At 52.4% G+C, this 18,082-nt stretch overlaps 1 protein-coding gene across 1 annotated transcript in view; it reads left to right on the top strand.

Annotated features, from left to right (window-relative positions):
• Positions 1–1,948: 1,948 nt before the first annotated feature.
• Positions 1,949–18,082, top strand: part of LOC121292448 (tryptophan--tRNA ligase, cytoplasmic-like) — a 38,869-nt gene continuing 22,735 nt past the window's right edge. Inside the window, exons 1-6 of the mRNA XM_041214391.1 lie at positions 1,949–2,112; positions 9,609–9,757; positions 14,487–14,700; positions 16,015–16,123; positions 16,892–17,011; positions 17,856–18,038. Of these exons, the coding sequence (XP_041070325.1) occupies positions 9,665–9,757; positions 14,487–14,700; positions 16,015–16,123; positions 16,892–17,011; positions 17,856–18,038 (719 nt within the window). The 5' untranslated portion in view covers positions 1,949–2,112; positions 9,609–9,664. The remainder of the gene's footprint in view (positions 2,113–9,608; positions 9,758–14,486; positions 14,701–16,014; positions 16,124–16,891; positions 17,012–17,855; positions 18,039–18,082) is intronic.

Here is an 18,082-nt window from a genome sequence, read left to right as displayed (position 1 = left end):
GGCGTATAGGAAGGATCTGACGGGGAGGGCCTTTCTCACCACCAGCCAAGCTACATTGTGGTGCTTGTTGGAAAGTTCTGGCGATGAGGAATTCTGCCAAATGACTTTGACAGTCTGCTCGGGGAACCATCCCACAGGATCCACCATCTCCTTTTCCTGCAGGGCTTCCAGGATGTTACTGCCTGATGGGCTTGATGCAGCCAAACACAAAGGTGGTCATCAGGATGAGGGTGATGTTGGGCATGTTTTCCCCCCTTTATCTAGGTGTTTGTATATCACATCCCTGTGAACACGATCGATTTTTGATCTCCAGATAAAGCAAAAAATGAATTTGGGTGATCACCACCGCGCAGGAGTGAGGAATAGGCCAGACCTGTGCCACGTACAGTAACACCAAGAGTGCTTTACATCTGACGACCTGGTTCTTATCTGCAATGGAGACAGAGCGTCGCTCCCACAAGCCCAGTTTTCTTTCCACCATAGCCACTCGCTCCTTCCAGTTTCTAACGCATGCCCCAGTCCCTCCAAACCATATCCCCAGCACCTTCAAGCCATCTGACCTGATGGTGAAGGGGACAAAGGATCAGTCAGCCCAGTCCAAAGAACATGGCCTCACTCTTAACACGATTTACCTTGGCTCCCGAGGCCAGTTCGAATTGGTCACAGATGTTGATCAGTCTGCGCACCGACAGCAGATCTAAGCAGAAGACAGCAACATCGTCCACGTACAGGGAGGCTTTGACCTGAGTGCCTCCACTGCCTGGGAACATCGCTCTTCCTATGCCCAGATCCTTCCTGATAGACTCAGCAAAGGGTTCTATGCAACACACAAACAGGACAGGGGAGAGAGGGCAGCCCTGTCTGACTCCAGATTTAAATCGGAAAGCTATCTGATTCCCACCCATTGATTGAAACTGTGCTACTGATATTAGTGTAGAGCAGTTGGATCCAGTTACAGATTCCCTCCCTAAACCCCATTTTGGAGAGCATATCCACCATGCAGGTGTGTAATATTCTGTCAAAGGCCTTCTCCTGATCCAGGCTGATGAGGTAGGCGATCGCATCCCTGAGTAGCACAAGGCTGTCAAGAGATCTTCCTGCCGGGCACAGCGCAGGTCTGGTCAGGGTGGATCACCGACTCCAGAGCAGACTTGACCCGATTGGAGATGACCTTGGGCAGAATCTTATAGTCCACATTCAACAATGAAATGGGTCACCAAATTCTAATTTCCTCCCTTTCCCACTTCTGCTTGTCTAACATGCTGCCGGCCAGGAGCATACTCTCCTACACTTTTATCAGGTCTGGGCCGATGCAGTCCCACAGAGCCGAATACAACTCAGCTGGTAAGCCATCGCTTCGGGGAGTTTTACTCTTCTCAAAGGACTCAAGGGCCTTAGTCAGTTCGTCAGGAGTTGGTGCTTTGACCAGACTCTCCCGTGTACTGTCTTTTATTTTTGCAAAAATATACTTTATTCATAAAATATCTTCAACCACATTCCAAACCATTTCAAAATCACCATTACAAAGGTACAATCAGGTTCAACTTTTACAACATGTATCACAAGGTGCATCAGTACAAACAATGAATATACTCTCCCGTGTACTGTCGTTAGATTATCCCTGATAACAGCACCGGGGCACTGACTCTGTGACCCGTTCAGACTGGGGCTGACACCGCCAGCTCCACCTTTACGTTCAACAGACCGATTTTTGAGTGAGTCGCTTAAAACTATGGATAAAAGAAAGCCCATCTTTCATATGGTGGGAAATATTAGACATTTAGATTAATATCATCATCATCATCATCATCAACAGCAAAGCTTAAACTAAAGACCCACCAACTTCCGGTCCCACCTCCTGTCCGCTCCGCTCTACTCACCCCCGCAACGACTTGAATTATGTTTAATTCCGGATGTGAATGCGACTTCTTCAGGGGTTCGATCGCGTCAGAGCGGAGAAGCTTTTCGTTAAATTTTCGGGTCGCGGAGGAGGAAGGAGGGCGGACCGCCGGCGGCCCAGTGGGGAAGAGCCGCCTGCTTCGCGGTTCATTCAGAGCGGATGCGGAGCGTCTTGGCCGCGACAGCCTAGATGTTTCTGATGCAATCGGGGCTGTAAGTGAGGAGCTGGAACCCGGCTGGGGTTATAAGGGGGGCCGGGGGGGAGGTGAGGATGTTTCCCATTGGGGGCTGGACCCGGGATGTGAGTGAGGGCCCCCCACCCCCGGGATGTGAGTGAGGGCCCCCCACCCCCGGGATGTGAGTGAGGGCCCCCCACCCCCGGGATGTGAGTGAGGGCCCCCCACCCCCGGGATGTGAGTGAGGGACCCCACCCCCGGGATGTGAGTGAGGGACCCCCCCTCCACATTCCCGGGATGTGAGTGAGGGACCCCACCCCCGGGATGTGAGTGAGGGACCCCACCCCCGGGATGTGAGTGAGGGACCCCACCCCCGGGATGTGAGTGAGGGCCCCCCACCCCCGGGATGTGAGTGAGGGACCCCACCCCCGGGATGTGAGTGAGGGCCCCCCCCTCCACATTCCCGGGATGTGAGTGAGCGAGGGCCCCCCACCCCCGGGATGTGAGTGAGCGAGGGCCCCCCACCCCCGGGATGTGAGTGAGTGAGTGAGGACCCCCCACCCCCGGGATGTGAGTGAGTGAGTGAGGACCCCCCACCCCCGGGATGTGAGTGAGGGCCCCCATGCCCCCGGGATGTGAGTGAGTGAGTGAGGACCCCCCACCCCCGGGATGTGAGTGTGAGTGAGGACCCCCCACCCCCGGGATGTGAGTGAGTGAGTGAGGACCCCCCACCCCCGGGATGTGAGTGAGTGAGTGAGGACCCCCCACCCCCGGGATGTGAGTGAGTGAGGGCCCCCATGCCCCCGGGATGTGAGTGAGTGAGTGAGGACCCCCCACCCCCGGGATGTGAGTGAGCGAGGGCCCCCCACCCCCGGGATGTGAGTGAGTGAGGACCCCCCACCCCCGGGATGTGAGTGAGTGAGTGAGGACCCCCCACCCCCGGGATGTGAGTGAGCGAGGGCCCCCATGCCCCCGGGATGTGAGTGAGTGAGTGAGGACCCCCCACCCCCGGGATGTGAGTGAGGGCCCCCATGCCCCCGGGATGTGAGTGAGTGAGTGAGGACCCCCCACCCCCGGGATGTGAGTGAGTGAGTGAGGGCCCCCATGCCCCCGGGATGTGAGTGAGTGAGTGAGGACCCCCCACCCCCGGGATGTGAGTGAGTGAGTGAGGGCCCCCATGCCCCCGGGATGTGAGTGAGTGAGTGAGGGCCCCCATGCCCCCGGGATGTGAGTGAGTGAGTGAGGACCCCCCACCCCCGGGATGTGAGTGAGCGAGGGCCCCCCACCCCCGGGATGTGTGAGTGAGCGAGGACCCCCCACCCCCGGGATGTGAGTGAGGACCCCCCACCCCCGGGATGTGAGTGAGGGCCCCCATGCCCCCGGGATGTGAGTGAGTGAGTGAGGACCCCCACCCCCGGGATGTGAGTGAGCGAGGGCCCCCCACGCCCGGGATGTGAGTGAGCGAGGGCCCCCCGCCCCCGGGATGTGAGTGAGCGAGGGCCCCCCACCCCCGGGATGTGAGAGTGAGTGAGGACCCCCACCCCCGGGATGTGAGTGAGTGAGTGAGGACCCCCCACCCCCGGGATGTGTGAGTGAGTGAGGACCCCCCACCACCAGGATGTGAGTGAGGGCCCCCCCTCCACATTCCCGGGATGTGAGTGAGTGAGGGCCCCCCCCCCCCGGGATGTGGGTGAGTGAGTGAGGACCCCCCCACCCCTGGGATGTGAGTGAGTGAGGACCCCCCCACCCCCGGGATGTGAGTGAGTGAGTGAGGACCCCCCACCCCCGGGATGTGAGTGAGTGAGTGAGGACCCCCCACCCCCGGGATGTGAGTGAGTGAGTGAGGACCCCCCACCCCCGGGATGTGAGTGAGTGAGTGAGGACCCCCCACCCCCGGGATGTGAGTGAGTGAGTGAGGACCCCCCACCCCCGGGATGTGAGTGAGTGAGTGAGGACCCCCCACCCCCGGGATGTGAGTGAGTGAGTGAGGACCCCCCACCCCCGGGATGTGAGTGAGTGAGTGAGGACCCCCCCACCCCCGGGATGTGAGTGAGTGAGTGAGGACCCCCCACCCCCGGGATGTGAGTGAGTGAGTGAGGACCCCCCACCCCCGGGATGTGAGTGAGTGAGTGAGGACCCCCCCACCCCCGGGATGTGAGTGAGTGAGTGAGGACCCCCCACCCCCGGGATGTGAGTGAGTGAGTGAGGACCCCCCCACCCCCGGGATGTGAGTGAGTGAGTGAGGACCCCCCACCCCCGGGATGTGAGTGAGTGAGTGAGGACCCCCCACCCCCGGGATGTGAGTGAGTGAGTGAGGACCCCCCACCCCCGGGATGTGAGTGAGTGAGTGAGGACCCCCCACCCCCGGGATGTGAGTGAGTGAGTGAGGGCCCCCCACCCCCGGGATGTGAGTGAGGGCCCCCCCCCTCCACATTCCCGGGATGTGTGAGTGAGGGCCCCACACCCCCGGGATGTGAGTGAGTGAGGACCCCCCACCCCCGGGATGTGAGTGAGTGAGTGAGGACCCCCCACCCCCGGGATGTGAGTGAGGACCCCCCACCCCCGGGATGTGAGTGAGGACCCCCCACCCCCGGGATGTGAGTGAGGACCCCCCACCCCCGGGATGTGAGTGAGGACCCCCCCACCCCCGGGATGTGAGTGAGGACCCCCCACCCCCGGGATGTGAGTGAGGACCCCCCACCCCCGGGATGTGAGTGAGTGAGTGAGGACCCCCCACCCCCGGGATGTGAGTGAGTGAGTGAGGACCCCCCACCCCCGGGATGTGAGTGAGTGAGTGAGGACCCCCCACCCCCAGGATGTGAGTGAGTGAGTGAGGACCCCCCCACCCCACCCCCAGGATGTGAGTGAGTGAGTGAGGACCCCCCACCCCACTCCCGGGATGTGAGTGAGCGAGGGCCCCCCACCCCCGGGATGTGAGTGAGCGAGGGCCCCCCACCCCCGGGATGTGAGTGAGCGAGGGCCCCCCACCCCCGGGATGTGAGGGAGGAGGGCCCCCCCCCCCCCCCCCCCGCCACCCCCGGGATGTGAGTGTGAGTGAGGACCCCCCACCCCCGGGATGTGAGTGAGGGCCCCCCATGCCCCCGGGATGTGAGTGAGTGAGTGAGGACCCCCCACCCCCGGGATGTGAGTGAGCGAGGGCCCCCCACCCCCGGGATGTGAGTGAGTGAGTGAGGACCCCCCACCCCCGGGATGTGAGTGAGTGAGTGAGGGCCCCCATGCCCCCGGGATGTGAGTGAGTGAGTGAGGGCCCCCATGCCCCCGGGATGTGAGTGAGTGAGTGAGGACCCCCCACCCCCGGGATGTGAGTGAGCGAGGGCCCCCCACCCCCGGGATGTGTGAGTGAGCGAGGGCCCCCCACCCCCGGGATGTGAGTGAGGACCCCCCACCCCCGGGATGTGAGTGAGGGCCCCCATGCCCCCGGGATGTGAGTGAGGGCCCCCATGCCCCCGGGATGTGAGTGAGTGAGTGAGGACCCCCCACCCCCGGGATGTGAGTGAGCGAGGGCCCCCCACCCCCGGGATGTGAGTGAGCGAGGGCCCCCCACCCCCGGGATGTGAGTGAGCGAGGGCCCCCCGCCACCGGGATGTGAGTGAGCGAGGGCCCCCCACCCCCGGGATGTGAGAGTGAGTGAGGACCCCCACCCCCGGGATGTGAGTGAGTGAGTGAGGACCCCCCACCCCCGGGATGTGTGAGTGAGTGAGGACCCCCCACCCCCAGGATGTGAGTGAGTGAGTGAGGACCCCCCACCCCCGGGATGTGAGTGAGGGCCCCCCCTCCACATTCCCGGGATGTGAGTGAGTGAGGGCCCCCCCCCCCCCGGGATGTGGGTGAGTGAGTGAGGACCCCCCCACCCCTGGGATGTGAGTGAGTGAGGACCCCCCCCACCCCCGGGATGTGAGTGAGTGAGTGAGGACCCCCCACCCCCGGGATGTGAGTGAGTGAGTGAGGACCCCCCCACCCCCGGGATGTGAGTGAGTGAGTGAGGACCCCCCAGCCCCGGGATGTGAGTGAGTGAGTGAGGACCCCCCAGCCCCGGGATGTGAGTGAGTGAGTGAGGACCCCCCACCCCCGGGATGTGAGTGAGTGAGTGAGGACCCCCCACCCCCGGGATGTGAGTGAGTGAGTGAGGACCCCCCACCCCCGGGATGTGAGTGAGTGAGTGAGGACCCCCCACCCCCGGGATGTGAGTGAGTGAGTGAGGACCCCCCACCCCCGGGATGTGAGTGAGTGAGTGAGGACCCCCCACCCCCGGGATGTGAGTGAGTGAGTGAGGACCCCCCACCCCCGGGATGTGAGTGAGTGAGTGAGGACCCCCCCACCCCCGGGATGTGAGTGAGTGAGTGAGGACCCCCCACCCCCGGGATGTGAGTGAGTGAGTGAGGACCCCCCCACCCCCGGGATGTGAGTGAGTGAGTGAGGACCCCCCACCCCCGGGATGTGAGTGAGTGAGTGAGGACCCCCCACCCCCGGGATGTGAGTGAGTGAGTGAGGGCCCCCCACCCCCGGGATGTGAGTGAGGGCCCCCCCCCTCCACATTCCCGGGATGTGTGAGTGAGGGCCCCACACCCCCGGGATGTGAGTGAGTGAGGGCCCCCCCCCCGGGATGTGGGTGAGTGAGTGAGGACCCCGCACCCCTGGGATGTGAGTGAGTGAGGACCCCCCACCCCCGGGATGTGAGTGAGTGAGTGAGGACCCCCCACCCCCGGGATGTGAGTGAGGACCCCCCACCCCCGGGATGTGAGTGAGGACCCCCCACCCCCGGGATGTGAGTGAGGACCCCCCACCCCCGGGATGTGAGTGAGGACCCCCCACCCCCGGGATGTGAGTGAGGACCCCCCACCCCCGGGATGTGAGTGAGTGAGTGAGGACCCCCCACCCCCGGGATGTGAGTGAGTGAGTGAGGACCCCCCCACCCCCGGGATGTGAGTGAGTGAGTGAGGACCCCCCACCCCACCCCCAGGATGTGAGTGAGTGAGTGAGGACCCCCCACCCCACTCCCGGGATGTGAGTGAGCGAGGGCCCCCCACCCCCGGGATGTGAGTGAGCGAGGGCCCCCCACCCCCGGGATGTGAGGGAGGAGGCCCCCCCCCCCCCCCCCCCCCCCCCCCCACCCCCGGGATGTGAGTGTGAGTGAGGACCCCCCACCCCCGGGATGTGAGTGAGGGCCCCCATGCCCCCGGGATGTGAGTGAGTGAGTGAGGACCCCCCACCCCCGGGATGTGAGTGAGCGAGGGCCCCCCACCCCCGGGATGTGAGTGAGTGAGTGAGGACCCCCCACCCCCGGGATGTGAGTGAGTGAGTGAGGGCCCCCATGCCCCCGGGATGTGAGTGAGTGAGTGAGGGCCCCCATGCCCCCGGGATGTGAGTGAGTGAGTGAGGACCCCCCACCCCCGGGATGTGAGTGAGCGAGGGCCCCCCACCCCCGGGATGTGTGAGTGAGCGAGGACCCCCCACCCCCGGGATGTGAGTGAGGACCCCCCACCCCCGGGATGTGAGTGAGGGCCCCCATGCCCCCGGGATGTGAGTGAGTGAGTGAGGACCCCCCACCCCCGGGATGTGAGTGAGCGAGGGCCCCCCACCCCCGGGATGTGAGTGAGCGAGGGCCCCCCGCCCCCGGGATGTGAGTGAGCGAGGGCCCCCCACCCCCGGGATGTGAGAGTGAGTGAGGACCCCCACCCCCGGGATGTGAGTGAGTGAGTGAGGACCCCCCACCCCCGGGATGTGTGAGTGAGTGAGGACCCCCCACCCCCAGGATGTGAGTGAGGGCCCCCCCTCCACATTCCCGGGATGTGAGTGAGTGAGGGCCCCCCCCCCCCCCGGGATGTGGGTGAGTGAGTGAGGACCCCCCCACCCCTGGGATGTGAGTGAGTGAGGACCCCCCCCACCCCCGGGATGTGAGTGAGTGAGTGAGGACCCCCCACCCCCGGGATGTGAGTGAGTGAGTGAGGACCCCCCACCCCCGGGATGTGAGTGAGTGAGTGAGGACCCCCCACCCCCGGGATGTGAGTGAGTGAGTGAGGACCCCCCACCCCCGGGATGTGAGTGAGTGAGTGAGGACCCCCCACCCCCGGGATGTGAGTGAGTGAGTGAGGACCCCCCACCCCCGGGATGTGAGTGAGTGAGTGAGGACCCCCCACCCCCGGGATGTGAGTGAGTGAGTGAGGACCCCCCACCCCCGGGATGTGAGTGAGTGAGTGAGGACCCCCCACCCCCGGGATGTGAGTGAGTGAGTGAGGACCCCCCACCCCCGGGATGTGAGTGAGTGAGTGAGGACCCCCCACCCCCGGGATGTGAGTGAGTGAGTGAGGACCCCCCACCCCCGGGATGTGAGTGAGTGAGTGAGGACCCCCCACCCCCGGGATGTGAGTGAGTGAGTGAGGACCCCCCACCCCCGGGATGTGAGTGAGTGAGTGAGGACCCCCCACCCCCGGGATGTGAGTGAGTGAGTGAGGACCCCCCACCCCCGGGATGTGAGTGAGTGAGTGAGGACCCCCCACCCCCGGGATGTGAGTGAGTGAGTGAGGACCCCCCACCCCCGGGATGTGAGTGAGTGAGTGAGGACCCCCCACCCCCGGGATGTGAGTGAGTGAGTGAGGACCCCCCACCCCCGGGATGTGAGTGAGTGAGTGAGGACCCCCCACCCCCGGGATGTGAGTGAGTGAGTGAGGACCCCCCACCCCCGGGATGTGAGTGAGTGAGTGAGGACCCCCCACCCCCGGGATGTGAGTGAGTGAGTGAGGACCCCCCACCCCCGGGATGTGAGTGAGTGAGTGAGGACCCCCCACCCCCGGGATGTGAGTGAGTGAGTGAGGACCCCCCACCCCCGGGATGTGAGTGAGTGAGTGAGGACTCCCCACCCCCGGGATGTGAGTGAGGGCCCCCCCCCTCCACATTCCCGGGATGTGTGAGTGAGGGCCCCACACCCCCGGGATGTGAGTGAGTGAGGGCCCCGCACCCCTGGGATGTGAGTGAGTGAGGACCCCCCACCCCCGGGATGTGAGTGAGTGAGTGAGGACCCCCCACCCCCGGGATGTGAGTGAGGACCCCCCACCCCCGGGATGTGAGTGAGGACCCCCCACCCCCGGGATGTGAGTGAGTGAGTGAGGACCCCCCACCCCCGGGATGTGAGTGAGTGAGTGAGGACCCCCCACCCCCGGGATGTGAGTGAATGAGTGAGGACCCCCCACCCCCAGGATGTGAGTGAGTGAGTGAGGACCCCCCACCCCACCCCCAGGATGTGAGTGAGTGAGTGAGGACCCCCCACCCCACTCCCGGGATGTGAGTGAGCGAGGGCCCCCCACCCCCGGGATGTGAGTGAGCGAGGGCCCCCCACCCCCGGGATGTGAGTGAGCGAGGGCCCCCCACCCCCGGGATGTGAGGGAGGAGGGCCCCCCCCGCCACCCCCGGGATGTGAGTGAAGCGCCCCACCCACCCCTGGGATGTGAGGGAGGGGCCTGAGGCTTAGACTGAGTATGAGTCCCTTGTCGTAATAACTATCTGGCTTATTTACAGGTCCAAATATTAAGTGGTCCATTTTGAAGAGAGTGTCAGCTCCTCCCAAGTGCAAAATGTCTTTATCGACAACCCCCATGGAATTGTATGGGAAAGTGGCTGCCCAAGGGGACACTGTCCGACTGCTAAAGTCAAACAAAGCAACAAAGGTGAAATATCTGCATTGCATTAATGCATAAAGTTAGTACCAGCCTGTGTAAATCTGACTAGGATTTTAAATTGACCTGATGTTGCAACATCTTTTTCAATTTTATAAACAGGATCTAAGAAATGTGAAATATTCATAAATTTATAGGCTGTTTATGTGCCTCTTTTCTGTTTTTAAAGAGCTGTTTTTAAAAATTGCTTTCTATATGAATACATGGAGCATTACTCCTCTCATGCCATAGCATCACCCCAAACCTAATTATTTGTACTCTGAAAACCCATTAAACACCACAATCAAAGATTTTAGAAAAAAATATAATTTTTTTCTAAAAATGTTTGAGAAACCTCACACTTTAGAGTAATAAATTGGATGATTATGTACATCAATAAAACATAAAAATAGAAGTTTTTTAGCCCACTAGAATCATAGAATGGTTACAATACAGAAGGAGATCATTTGGCCCATTGTGTCTGTACTCATTTTCTGTGAGAGCAACTCAGCTACTCCATCTCTCCTGCCTTTTCCCCATAGCCCTACAAATCTTTTCTCTGCAGTTATTAACCACTTCTCATTTGAAAGCTTTGATTAAATGCACTTTTAGGCATCCCTGATCCTAACCAATAATGGCGTAAAAATGTTTTTCCTCCTGTTGTCTCTGGATTTTTTGCTTTAAATCAGCATCCTCTGGTTCTCGATCCTTCCACCAATGGGAACAGTTTCTCCCTATCTACTCCGTCTAGACCGCTCATGATTTGAACACCTCTATCAAATCTCTTCTAAATTTTCTTTGTCCTCCTAACTGTCGTCCCTCATTCCTGGAACCATTCTCGTGAATCTTTCCTGCACCCTCTCGAATGCCTTCACGTCCTTGAAGTGTGGTGCCCAGAATTGGACAATACTCCAGTTGAGGCCAAACCAGTGTTTTTTAAGAGTTCACCGTAACTTACTCACTTTTGTACTCGAAGTCTCTATTTACAAAAGCCCAGCATCCCATAAGCTTTATTAACTGTTTTCTTAACTTGGCCTGCCACCTTCAACCTCTGTGCACATACCCCCAGGTCCCTCTGCTGCTGCAGCCTCTTTAGAATTGTATATTTTATTTTATATTGCCTTTCCACATTCTTCCTACCAAAATGTATCATTTCACCTTTCTCTATATTAAATTTCATGTGCCATGTGTCTGCCCATTCACCACCCTGTTTATGTCCTCTTGAAGTCTACCACTGTCATCCCCACAGTTGACAATTCTTACAAGTTTTGTGTCATCTGCATATTTTGAAATTGTGCCCTACACCCCTAGGTTTAAGTCATTCGTATAGATCAAGAAAAGCAGTGGCCCTAATACTGACCTCTAGGGAACCCCACTATATACTGTCCTTCAGTCCAGTGAGCAACTGTTCCCCACTACTCACCCCGTCACTCACTCAACCAACTTTGTATCTATGCTGCCACTGTTCCTTTTATTCCATGGGCTTCAACTTTGCTGACAAGCCTGTTATGTGTCTCTTTATAAAATGCCTTTTGGACATCATGTACACCACATCACCCGCAATATCCTCATCAACCCTCTCTGTTACCTTATCAAAAAACCCAATCAAGTTAGTTAAACATGATTTAACCATAAAAAAATCTATGCTAGCTTTTCTTAACTAATCCACATTTGTCCAAATGACTATTAATTGTGTCCTGGATTATTGTTTCTAAAAGCTTTCCCACCACTAAGGTTAAACTGACTGCTGTAGTTGCTGAGCATTTCCTTACATCCTTTTTTGATCACAATTATGACTTTTGCAATTCTCAGTCTCTGACACCATCCTTGTATCCAAGTACAATTGGAAGATTATGGCCTGTGCTGTAATTCCTTTTCACTTTCCTCACATCCTCAGATGCATCTATTCTGGTCCTGGCTACTTTATCAACTTTAAGTACTGGCAGCCTTTCTAATATTTCCATACAATTTTTAGCTCATGCAGTATCTCAACCCTCTCCTCTTTCACTAGATTTCAACAGTTCTGTATTCTTTGGTAACGACAAATGCAAAGCACTTATTTAGTATCTCAGCTGTGCCCTCTGCCTCCATGTGTACATCCCTGTTATGTTCCCAAGCTGACTCCACACCTCCTTTTACTACCTTTTTATTATTTATATGTCTATAGAAGACTTCTGAATTCCCTTCTATGTTAGCTCCCAGTCTCTCTCATACTGTTTCTCTTTGCTGCTCTCATTTCCTTTTTCACTTCCCCTCTGAACTTTCTATTTTTAGCCTGGTTCTCACTTGTATTATCAATCTGATATACTGCTTCACCTTAACACTCTTATCTCTTTCATCATTTGGGGATCCTTGACTTTGTTTGTCCTATCTGACCCCCTCATGGGAATGCACTTCACTTGTACCCAAATTATCTGCTCTATAAAGACAGCCTATTCTTCAACCCCAGTTTTACCTGCCAACCTTTGATCCCAGTTTACCTGGACTGGATCTGTTCTCATCCCATTGAAATTGACCCCCAATTATTTATTTTGTACTTTGGATTGCTCCTTGTTCTTTTTCATAGCCAGCCTAAATCTTATACTATGATCAGTGTTCCATAAGTGTGTCCCTACTGACACTTGATATACTTGATACATTCATTCCCCAGAACCAGATCCAGTAATGCCCTCTTCCTTAGTAGAAGAGAAACATATGATCTGGAAAATTCTCTCAAGCACACTTCAGAAACTCTTCTCCTTTTCTACCCTTTATAATATTGCTATCCCAGTCTGTGTTAGTATAATTAAAGCCCTGCATTATCTGTACTCTACAGTTTTTGCACCGCTCTGTAAATTCTCTGCACATTTGTACCTCTGTTTCTTTCTCACTAGTTGGTGGCTTAAATAATACACTCAGCGATGTAATGGTACCCCTTGTCTCTTAGTCCTCACCAAATGGATTCTGCCCTTTACCCCTCTTCCAGGATATAGTCTCTCTCCAGCACTCAACTACTATCCTTAATCAATACTGCCACCCCTCCTCCTTTCTTTCCGATCTTTCCTGACCACCTTGTACATGGGATTATTTATTTTGAGCCAGGACTTTTTGCCACAAAATCATTTTCCTAGATGGCAACCTGCACCTGTAGTCCACCAAACTTATTTATCAAACTCCATGCATTCACCTACATGCACAATAAATGCAATTTAGGCTTTATTCCATTTCCTTTTTACTTTGACCCAACCTAATACCATACTATTTCCTACAGTAATACTGTCTGTCTCTTCCAATTCTTTATGTGCCTTTTCTTTCCTCTCTAGTATTACCGCCTGGTTCCAAACCCCTGTCAAGTTAGTTTAAACACCCCCCAATAGCACTAGCAAATTGCCCTGCCAGGACATTGATCCCAGCTCTGTTCAGGTGCAATCTGTCTGGCCTGTACAGGTCCCACCTCCTCCAGAACCAACACCAATGCCCCAAGAATCTAAAGCCCTCTCTCCTGCACCATCTCTCCAGTCATGCATTCATCTGCTCTATTCTCCTATTTCTATACTCACTAGTGTGTGGCATTTGGAGTGATCTGGAGATTATTACCTTTAAGGTCCTGCTTGCTGGTTTCTTTCCAGCTGTCTAAAATCTGCCTGCAGGACCTTAACCCTCTTTCTGATAAAAGGTCACAGACCTGCAAAGTTAACTCTGTTTTATTCTCCACAGATGCTGTCAAACCTGCTGAGTATTTCCAGCATTTTCAGTTTTTATTAACTTTATTTCCCTTAACTAGAAGATCAGATTATAAAACTGTATCAGATTTCTGCTCAATTATTTGCTTTTGCGGTATTTGTTAGCAAAGGATAATGCAAGTGTTAGAGGAGCAGTGTGTTTTACAAACATTTTTTAAAGTAAGAAGATTGTACTTTCATTTCTTTAGGGTAGTTTAATAACTTTTTAATTTATTAATTATGCTTGGAATTGCTCCAACTCATTATTAACACAGCTGGTCTTGCCTAATTCCAGAACAGGTAGTGACATTCAGCAGCAAACCATGCAAGTTTTTTGTCTCCTACAACAATTTGTAAAACTGGGCCAGAGCAGATTCTGGAATGTATGGGAGTTAATTGCTGAATTTCTCTGGCTGATCATATTGGAGAATGCGTCAGTATTACTGTGGTAGGAATCAATACAATGTGATTCTGTGCTTATACCTTTTAAGAAATTGAGTTATTTTTAGAATGTAATATAATATCAACCAAAGTTGACGTACTGTGATAAAGAGCCGGATTTTCCCCTGGGCTTTCAAAGCCTCCATCATGGTGAAACGGGGGTCAGAAGCCTGCATTACGTGGGGAAGAGTCACCTGGCTGTTGGCCAGGTGGTGGGCTTGCTGTCCAGTTAAGGACAGCCAGTGGGATATAAAAAGTGGACAGCCAATAAGAGGCCATTCAGCACCGAAGAAGCAGCAGGTGTCCTTTCAGGTGAATGAGGGAGAGGGTGCCCCAAGATGGAGGCACCCACTCTCCAACTTTTTTCACTTTAAATTGACCTGAGCAGCTGGGCCACCATTGTGATGGAGTCGGTTGGAGAGCTCCACCATAGGCTGGTCTGTGGCTACAGCTGAAGCCAGGCAGGCAGCGAAGGCCTCTAAGCCTGCATGGAGCACTGCCCCCCCTGCCCAAAGGAATATAGATAATACACAACCCTTTATTTGATTTTAAATGTTCAGAAGGATTATTCATTTTGCAAACTACCACTTTTTATGCAGGAAGAAATTGATGCAGCAGTAAAGGAACTGTTGGCACTGAAACTGAATTATAAAACATTGACAGACCAGGAGTACAAGGTTGGCGTTCCGCCCACGAGCAGCACACCAGTTAATAGTAATGGCCCGGCTGTTGAAGAAGATGGTGGTGACTATGTGGATCCATGGACTGTGCAGACAACCTGTGCCAAAGGGGTGGACTATGACAAGTTGATTGGTAAGTATCCCTTTCCTTTAATTGTTCTGATTATTGGAAGTGAGATAAGTTTGTACATTTTAGTATTGTGGAATTAATGTTCGCTAAGTGTTGTGCATTACTTTGAAACTAATGTGCAACAAAAAATTATGCATCACAAAGGCTATGTAAAAATCAAAAAGTACATACTGCAGGAATGGCTATGTAGTCATTACATTACTTTACTAGTCCAGAGAATGAGTTTGAGAAGTTGAATTCAGTTTGGTAAAAAAATGAAAATGTAAAAAAAAAATCAATAAAAGTGACCGTGAAGTTATCAGTAACTGTGAAAACGCAACTGGTTCACTGATGTACTCTTTAGGGGAAAAAAACTTACCATCCTTGCACAGGCCAAGATGTAATTCCAATCCCACACCATGTGATTGACTCAAAACTGTTCTCAAAATGGCCAAGCAAGTCAATCAGCTGTACCAAACTGCTTCAAATCCTAGTATCATTCTAGGAGACCCTTTACCACAAAAGCAGTAACGGTTCAAGAAGATGGATCTCAACCACTTTCTCAGGACAATTATAAAAGAACAATAAATGTCAGCCTTGATTGCAATGCCCAACTTCTTGCAATGCCCAACTTCTTGGAATGCTTAGAACAATTTAAAAAAAGAAAGACTTGCATTTATATATCACCTTTATGATCTCAAAGCACTTTACAACCAAAGAAATATTTTGAAGTGTAGCCGCAGTTATAAGTAGGAAGCATATTTGCACACAGAAAGCTCCCACAAGCCCACAACCTTTGACTAAGCGGTGAAAGTGCTTCCGACTCAGCTGCAGCTAACACTTTAGGTCTGAGTGGTTAAGAACCCAACAATTTGGTGTAAACCTAAATCATTGGTGAACTTGTAATGAAGAATGATGTGAAAATTAAGTAATTTATCTTTGAAGTGTATTTTGAAAAGAGAGGAAAATGTAATATAGAAAGAAAACAGTACAGGACAGCAAGTATGTATTTATTTATGTGTACTATTAAAGTAAAAAAATCCATAGGCACTTTACAGACTTGCAATACAGATATTATTGTTGATATAGTACTGCTTAAACATGTCACTTGCGCAGGGAGGTATTTAAATTTCATTTTTGTACATCATTTTTGATCACTAACTAGCAGCTTTATTGCACACATTCAGAGAGATGGAAAATCATACCAATCCTTTAACTTTTCATTGTAATTCAGATAAGAAATATAATGGTTTAATATTACCTCAATTTATGTTCCAATACTTGTGGTACTGTACTGCACTAATTTAGTAATTGTGAAAACCTCTTTGTCATTTATAGTTCGGTTTGGAAGCAGCAAAATTGATCAGGAGTTGATTAACAGAATAGAACAAGTCACTGGTCAAAGAGCTCATCATTTTCTTTGCAGAGGAATCTTCTTCTCTCATCGGTTGGTAAAGCTTTATCTATTTTTGTGCCCGTAGTATGTGATTCTTCAGTACATGTGACTTATTCCCAACTGCTGAACTTGCCTTTGTTTGTTACTGTAGCAATTGGCATCTCTTATATTTTAAATGCAGTATGGTTTGTTACATTCTGAACTAGTTTTTTTTCAGATAATCTTTCAATATCTTTTAAAGTTTGAAACTTCTGACATTACTTTCTGTATTCTGTCCTGAATTACTGAGACAAAAAAGTAAAAGTAGTAATACTTCAACATAACATGATACATGTTCACCATCCTATTAACTGCCATCCTCCCTCATCTGATAATTGTTGTAAACTATTATAAAACAAAAAAGTTACTTCGTAACAGCATTTTTCGGGGCTGTTTCAGCATCACCTGAAGATATATAATTAATCACTTGACACTTTGAACATAAATTTGTTTTAGTTGTCACTGAATGTTTACATCAAAGTGTAAAGACTTCAAAGCACTAGAGATTTAATATGAAATTAAGTGAATCTAAGTAATAGCTATTTTAGTAGAATACTGTAATTTTACTGTTAGTAACATGCCAATGGAATCAATTCAACTGGAGTGTATTTTAATTATTAATTTACGATGCATGGGATTATTAGGCTGATGCTATTTATTTGAAGGGTTTGTTTTGTGATGTCTTAATGCCAGAAAATTGCCCATGACATTTTCCTATCTGGTTTATCTGTATTGAAAGGTATTCTTGAAATTGTATTTTTGATCACTCTTTTTTCATAGGGATATGCACCAGATCCTTGATGCTTTTGAAACAAAAAAATCATTTTACCTATATACAGGGCGTGGTCCTTCATCAGAAGCTATGCATATGGGCCACCTTATTCCATTCATCTTCACAAAGTAGGTTTGGATAATACTTGTGTGAATACATGTGTTCACTAAGAGAGCAACCTTATATGTGCTTCTTGAATTCATTGGACTTGATTTAACTTGCTGAAATCGATATTAAAATGATAGACTTGCTTGCCTATTAATGTCAACACTTTGCTTATCGATGCCTTTACAGGGGCTTACCAGTAGGCAACGAAACGCCTGCCTGTTTGGTGAACATAAGACCCCAATTTTGTGGGGCCAGGAAGAGCAAGACTAGTCTTGATGCCAGCTGAGTGGTCTCCGGGCTGCGGAATAACAGCACCAGCCTGAATGCAATGAGCTGCATTGAGAGATGAAGTGCTCGTTTGGCATCTGCATCTTGTCGGTTCTGTTAAAATGAGGCCAGGGCCTCAAAATGGCTCAGCCCTCTTCACTGCCAGTGGGTTGCTGGTGTGCTCTGCCTGTTGGCAACTGAAAAGTTAAATCAACCCTGTGATATCTTGGCTTGCGAGCTCTGAGTGATATTTTATAACTATGCTCACATGAAATATGATTCAAGAGTCTGCTAGTTTAGTGAGAATATAGTATGCAGAGTTGCAGGCTCATTCTTGATCCAGCAGTCTGCTGGCTTGGCCATGTCCATCATTTTACTAGTAAAAATTTTGCATAGTGCTCTTTACAGATGATATTTGTACATTTCGCATTTTTGGTGTGCGATGTAGGCTTTCAAGTTTTTAAGTGTTGGTAGTTACTGCCCATTTAAAATGCTTTCCCAGCTGGCTTAAAGCTTAAGACCAATGAAATGATATTCCACTGATTGTTCCAATAAAAAGGATTTAGCTTGTTCATGCCTATATATTCTATTAAATAGGTGGCTCCAAGATGTTTTTGATGTACCTCTTGTAATTCAGCTGACCGATGATGAGAAATACCTGTGGAAAGACATAACACTGGAACAGGCTTATAAGTATGCTGTCGAGAATGCCAAAGACATCATTGCTTGTGGCTTTGATATGAATAAGACCTTCATCTTCTCTGATCTGGATTACAAGGGGTATGTTCATTGCAGTATTACACCAGTGTTTTTATTGATCTTTT

Source organism: Carcharodon carcharias, chromosome 20, assembly GCF_017639515.1.
Source record: "Carcharodon carcharias isolate sCarCar2 chromosome 20, sCarCar2.pri, whole genome shotgun sequence".
NCBI lineage: Eukaryota > Metazoa > Chordata > Chondrichthyes > Lamniformes > Lamnidae > Carcharodon > Carcharodon carcharias.
This window is presented reverse-complemented; position numbering and strand designations above follow the sequence as displayed.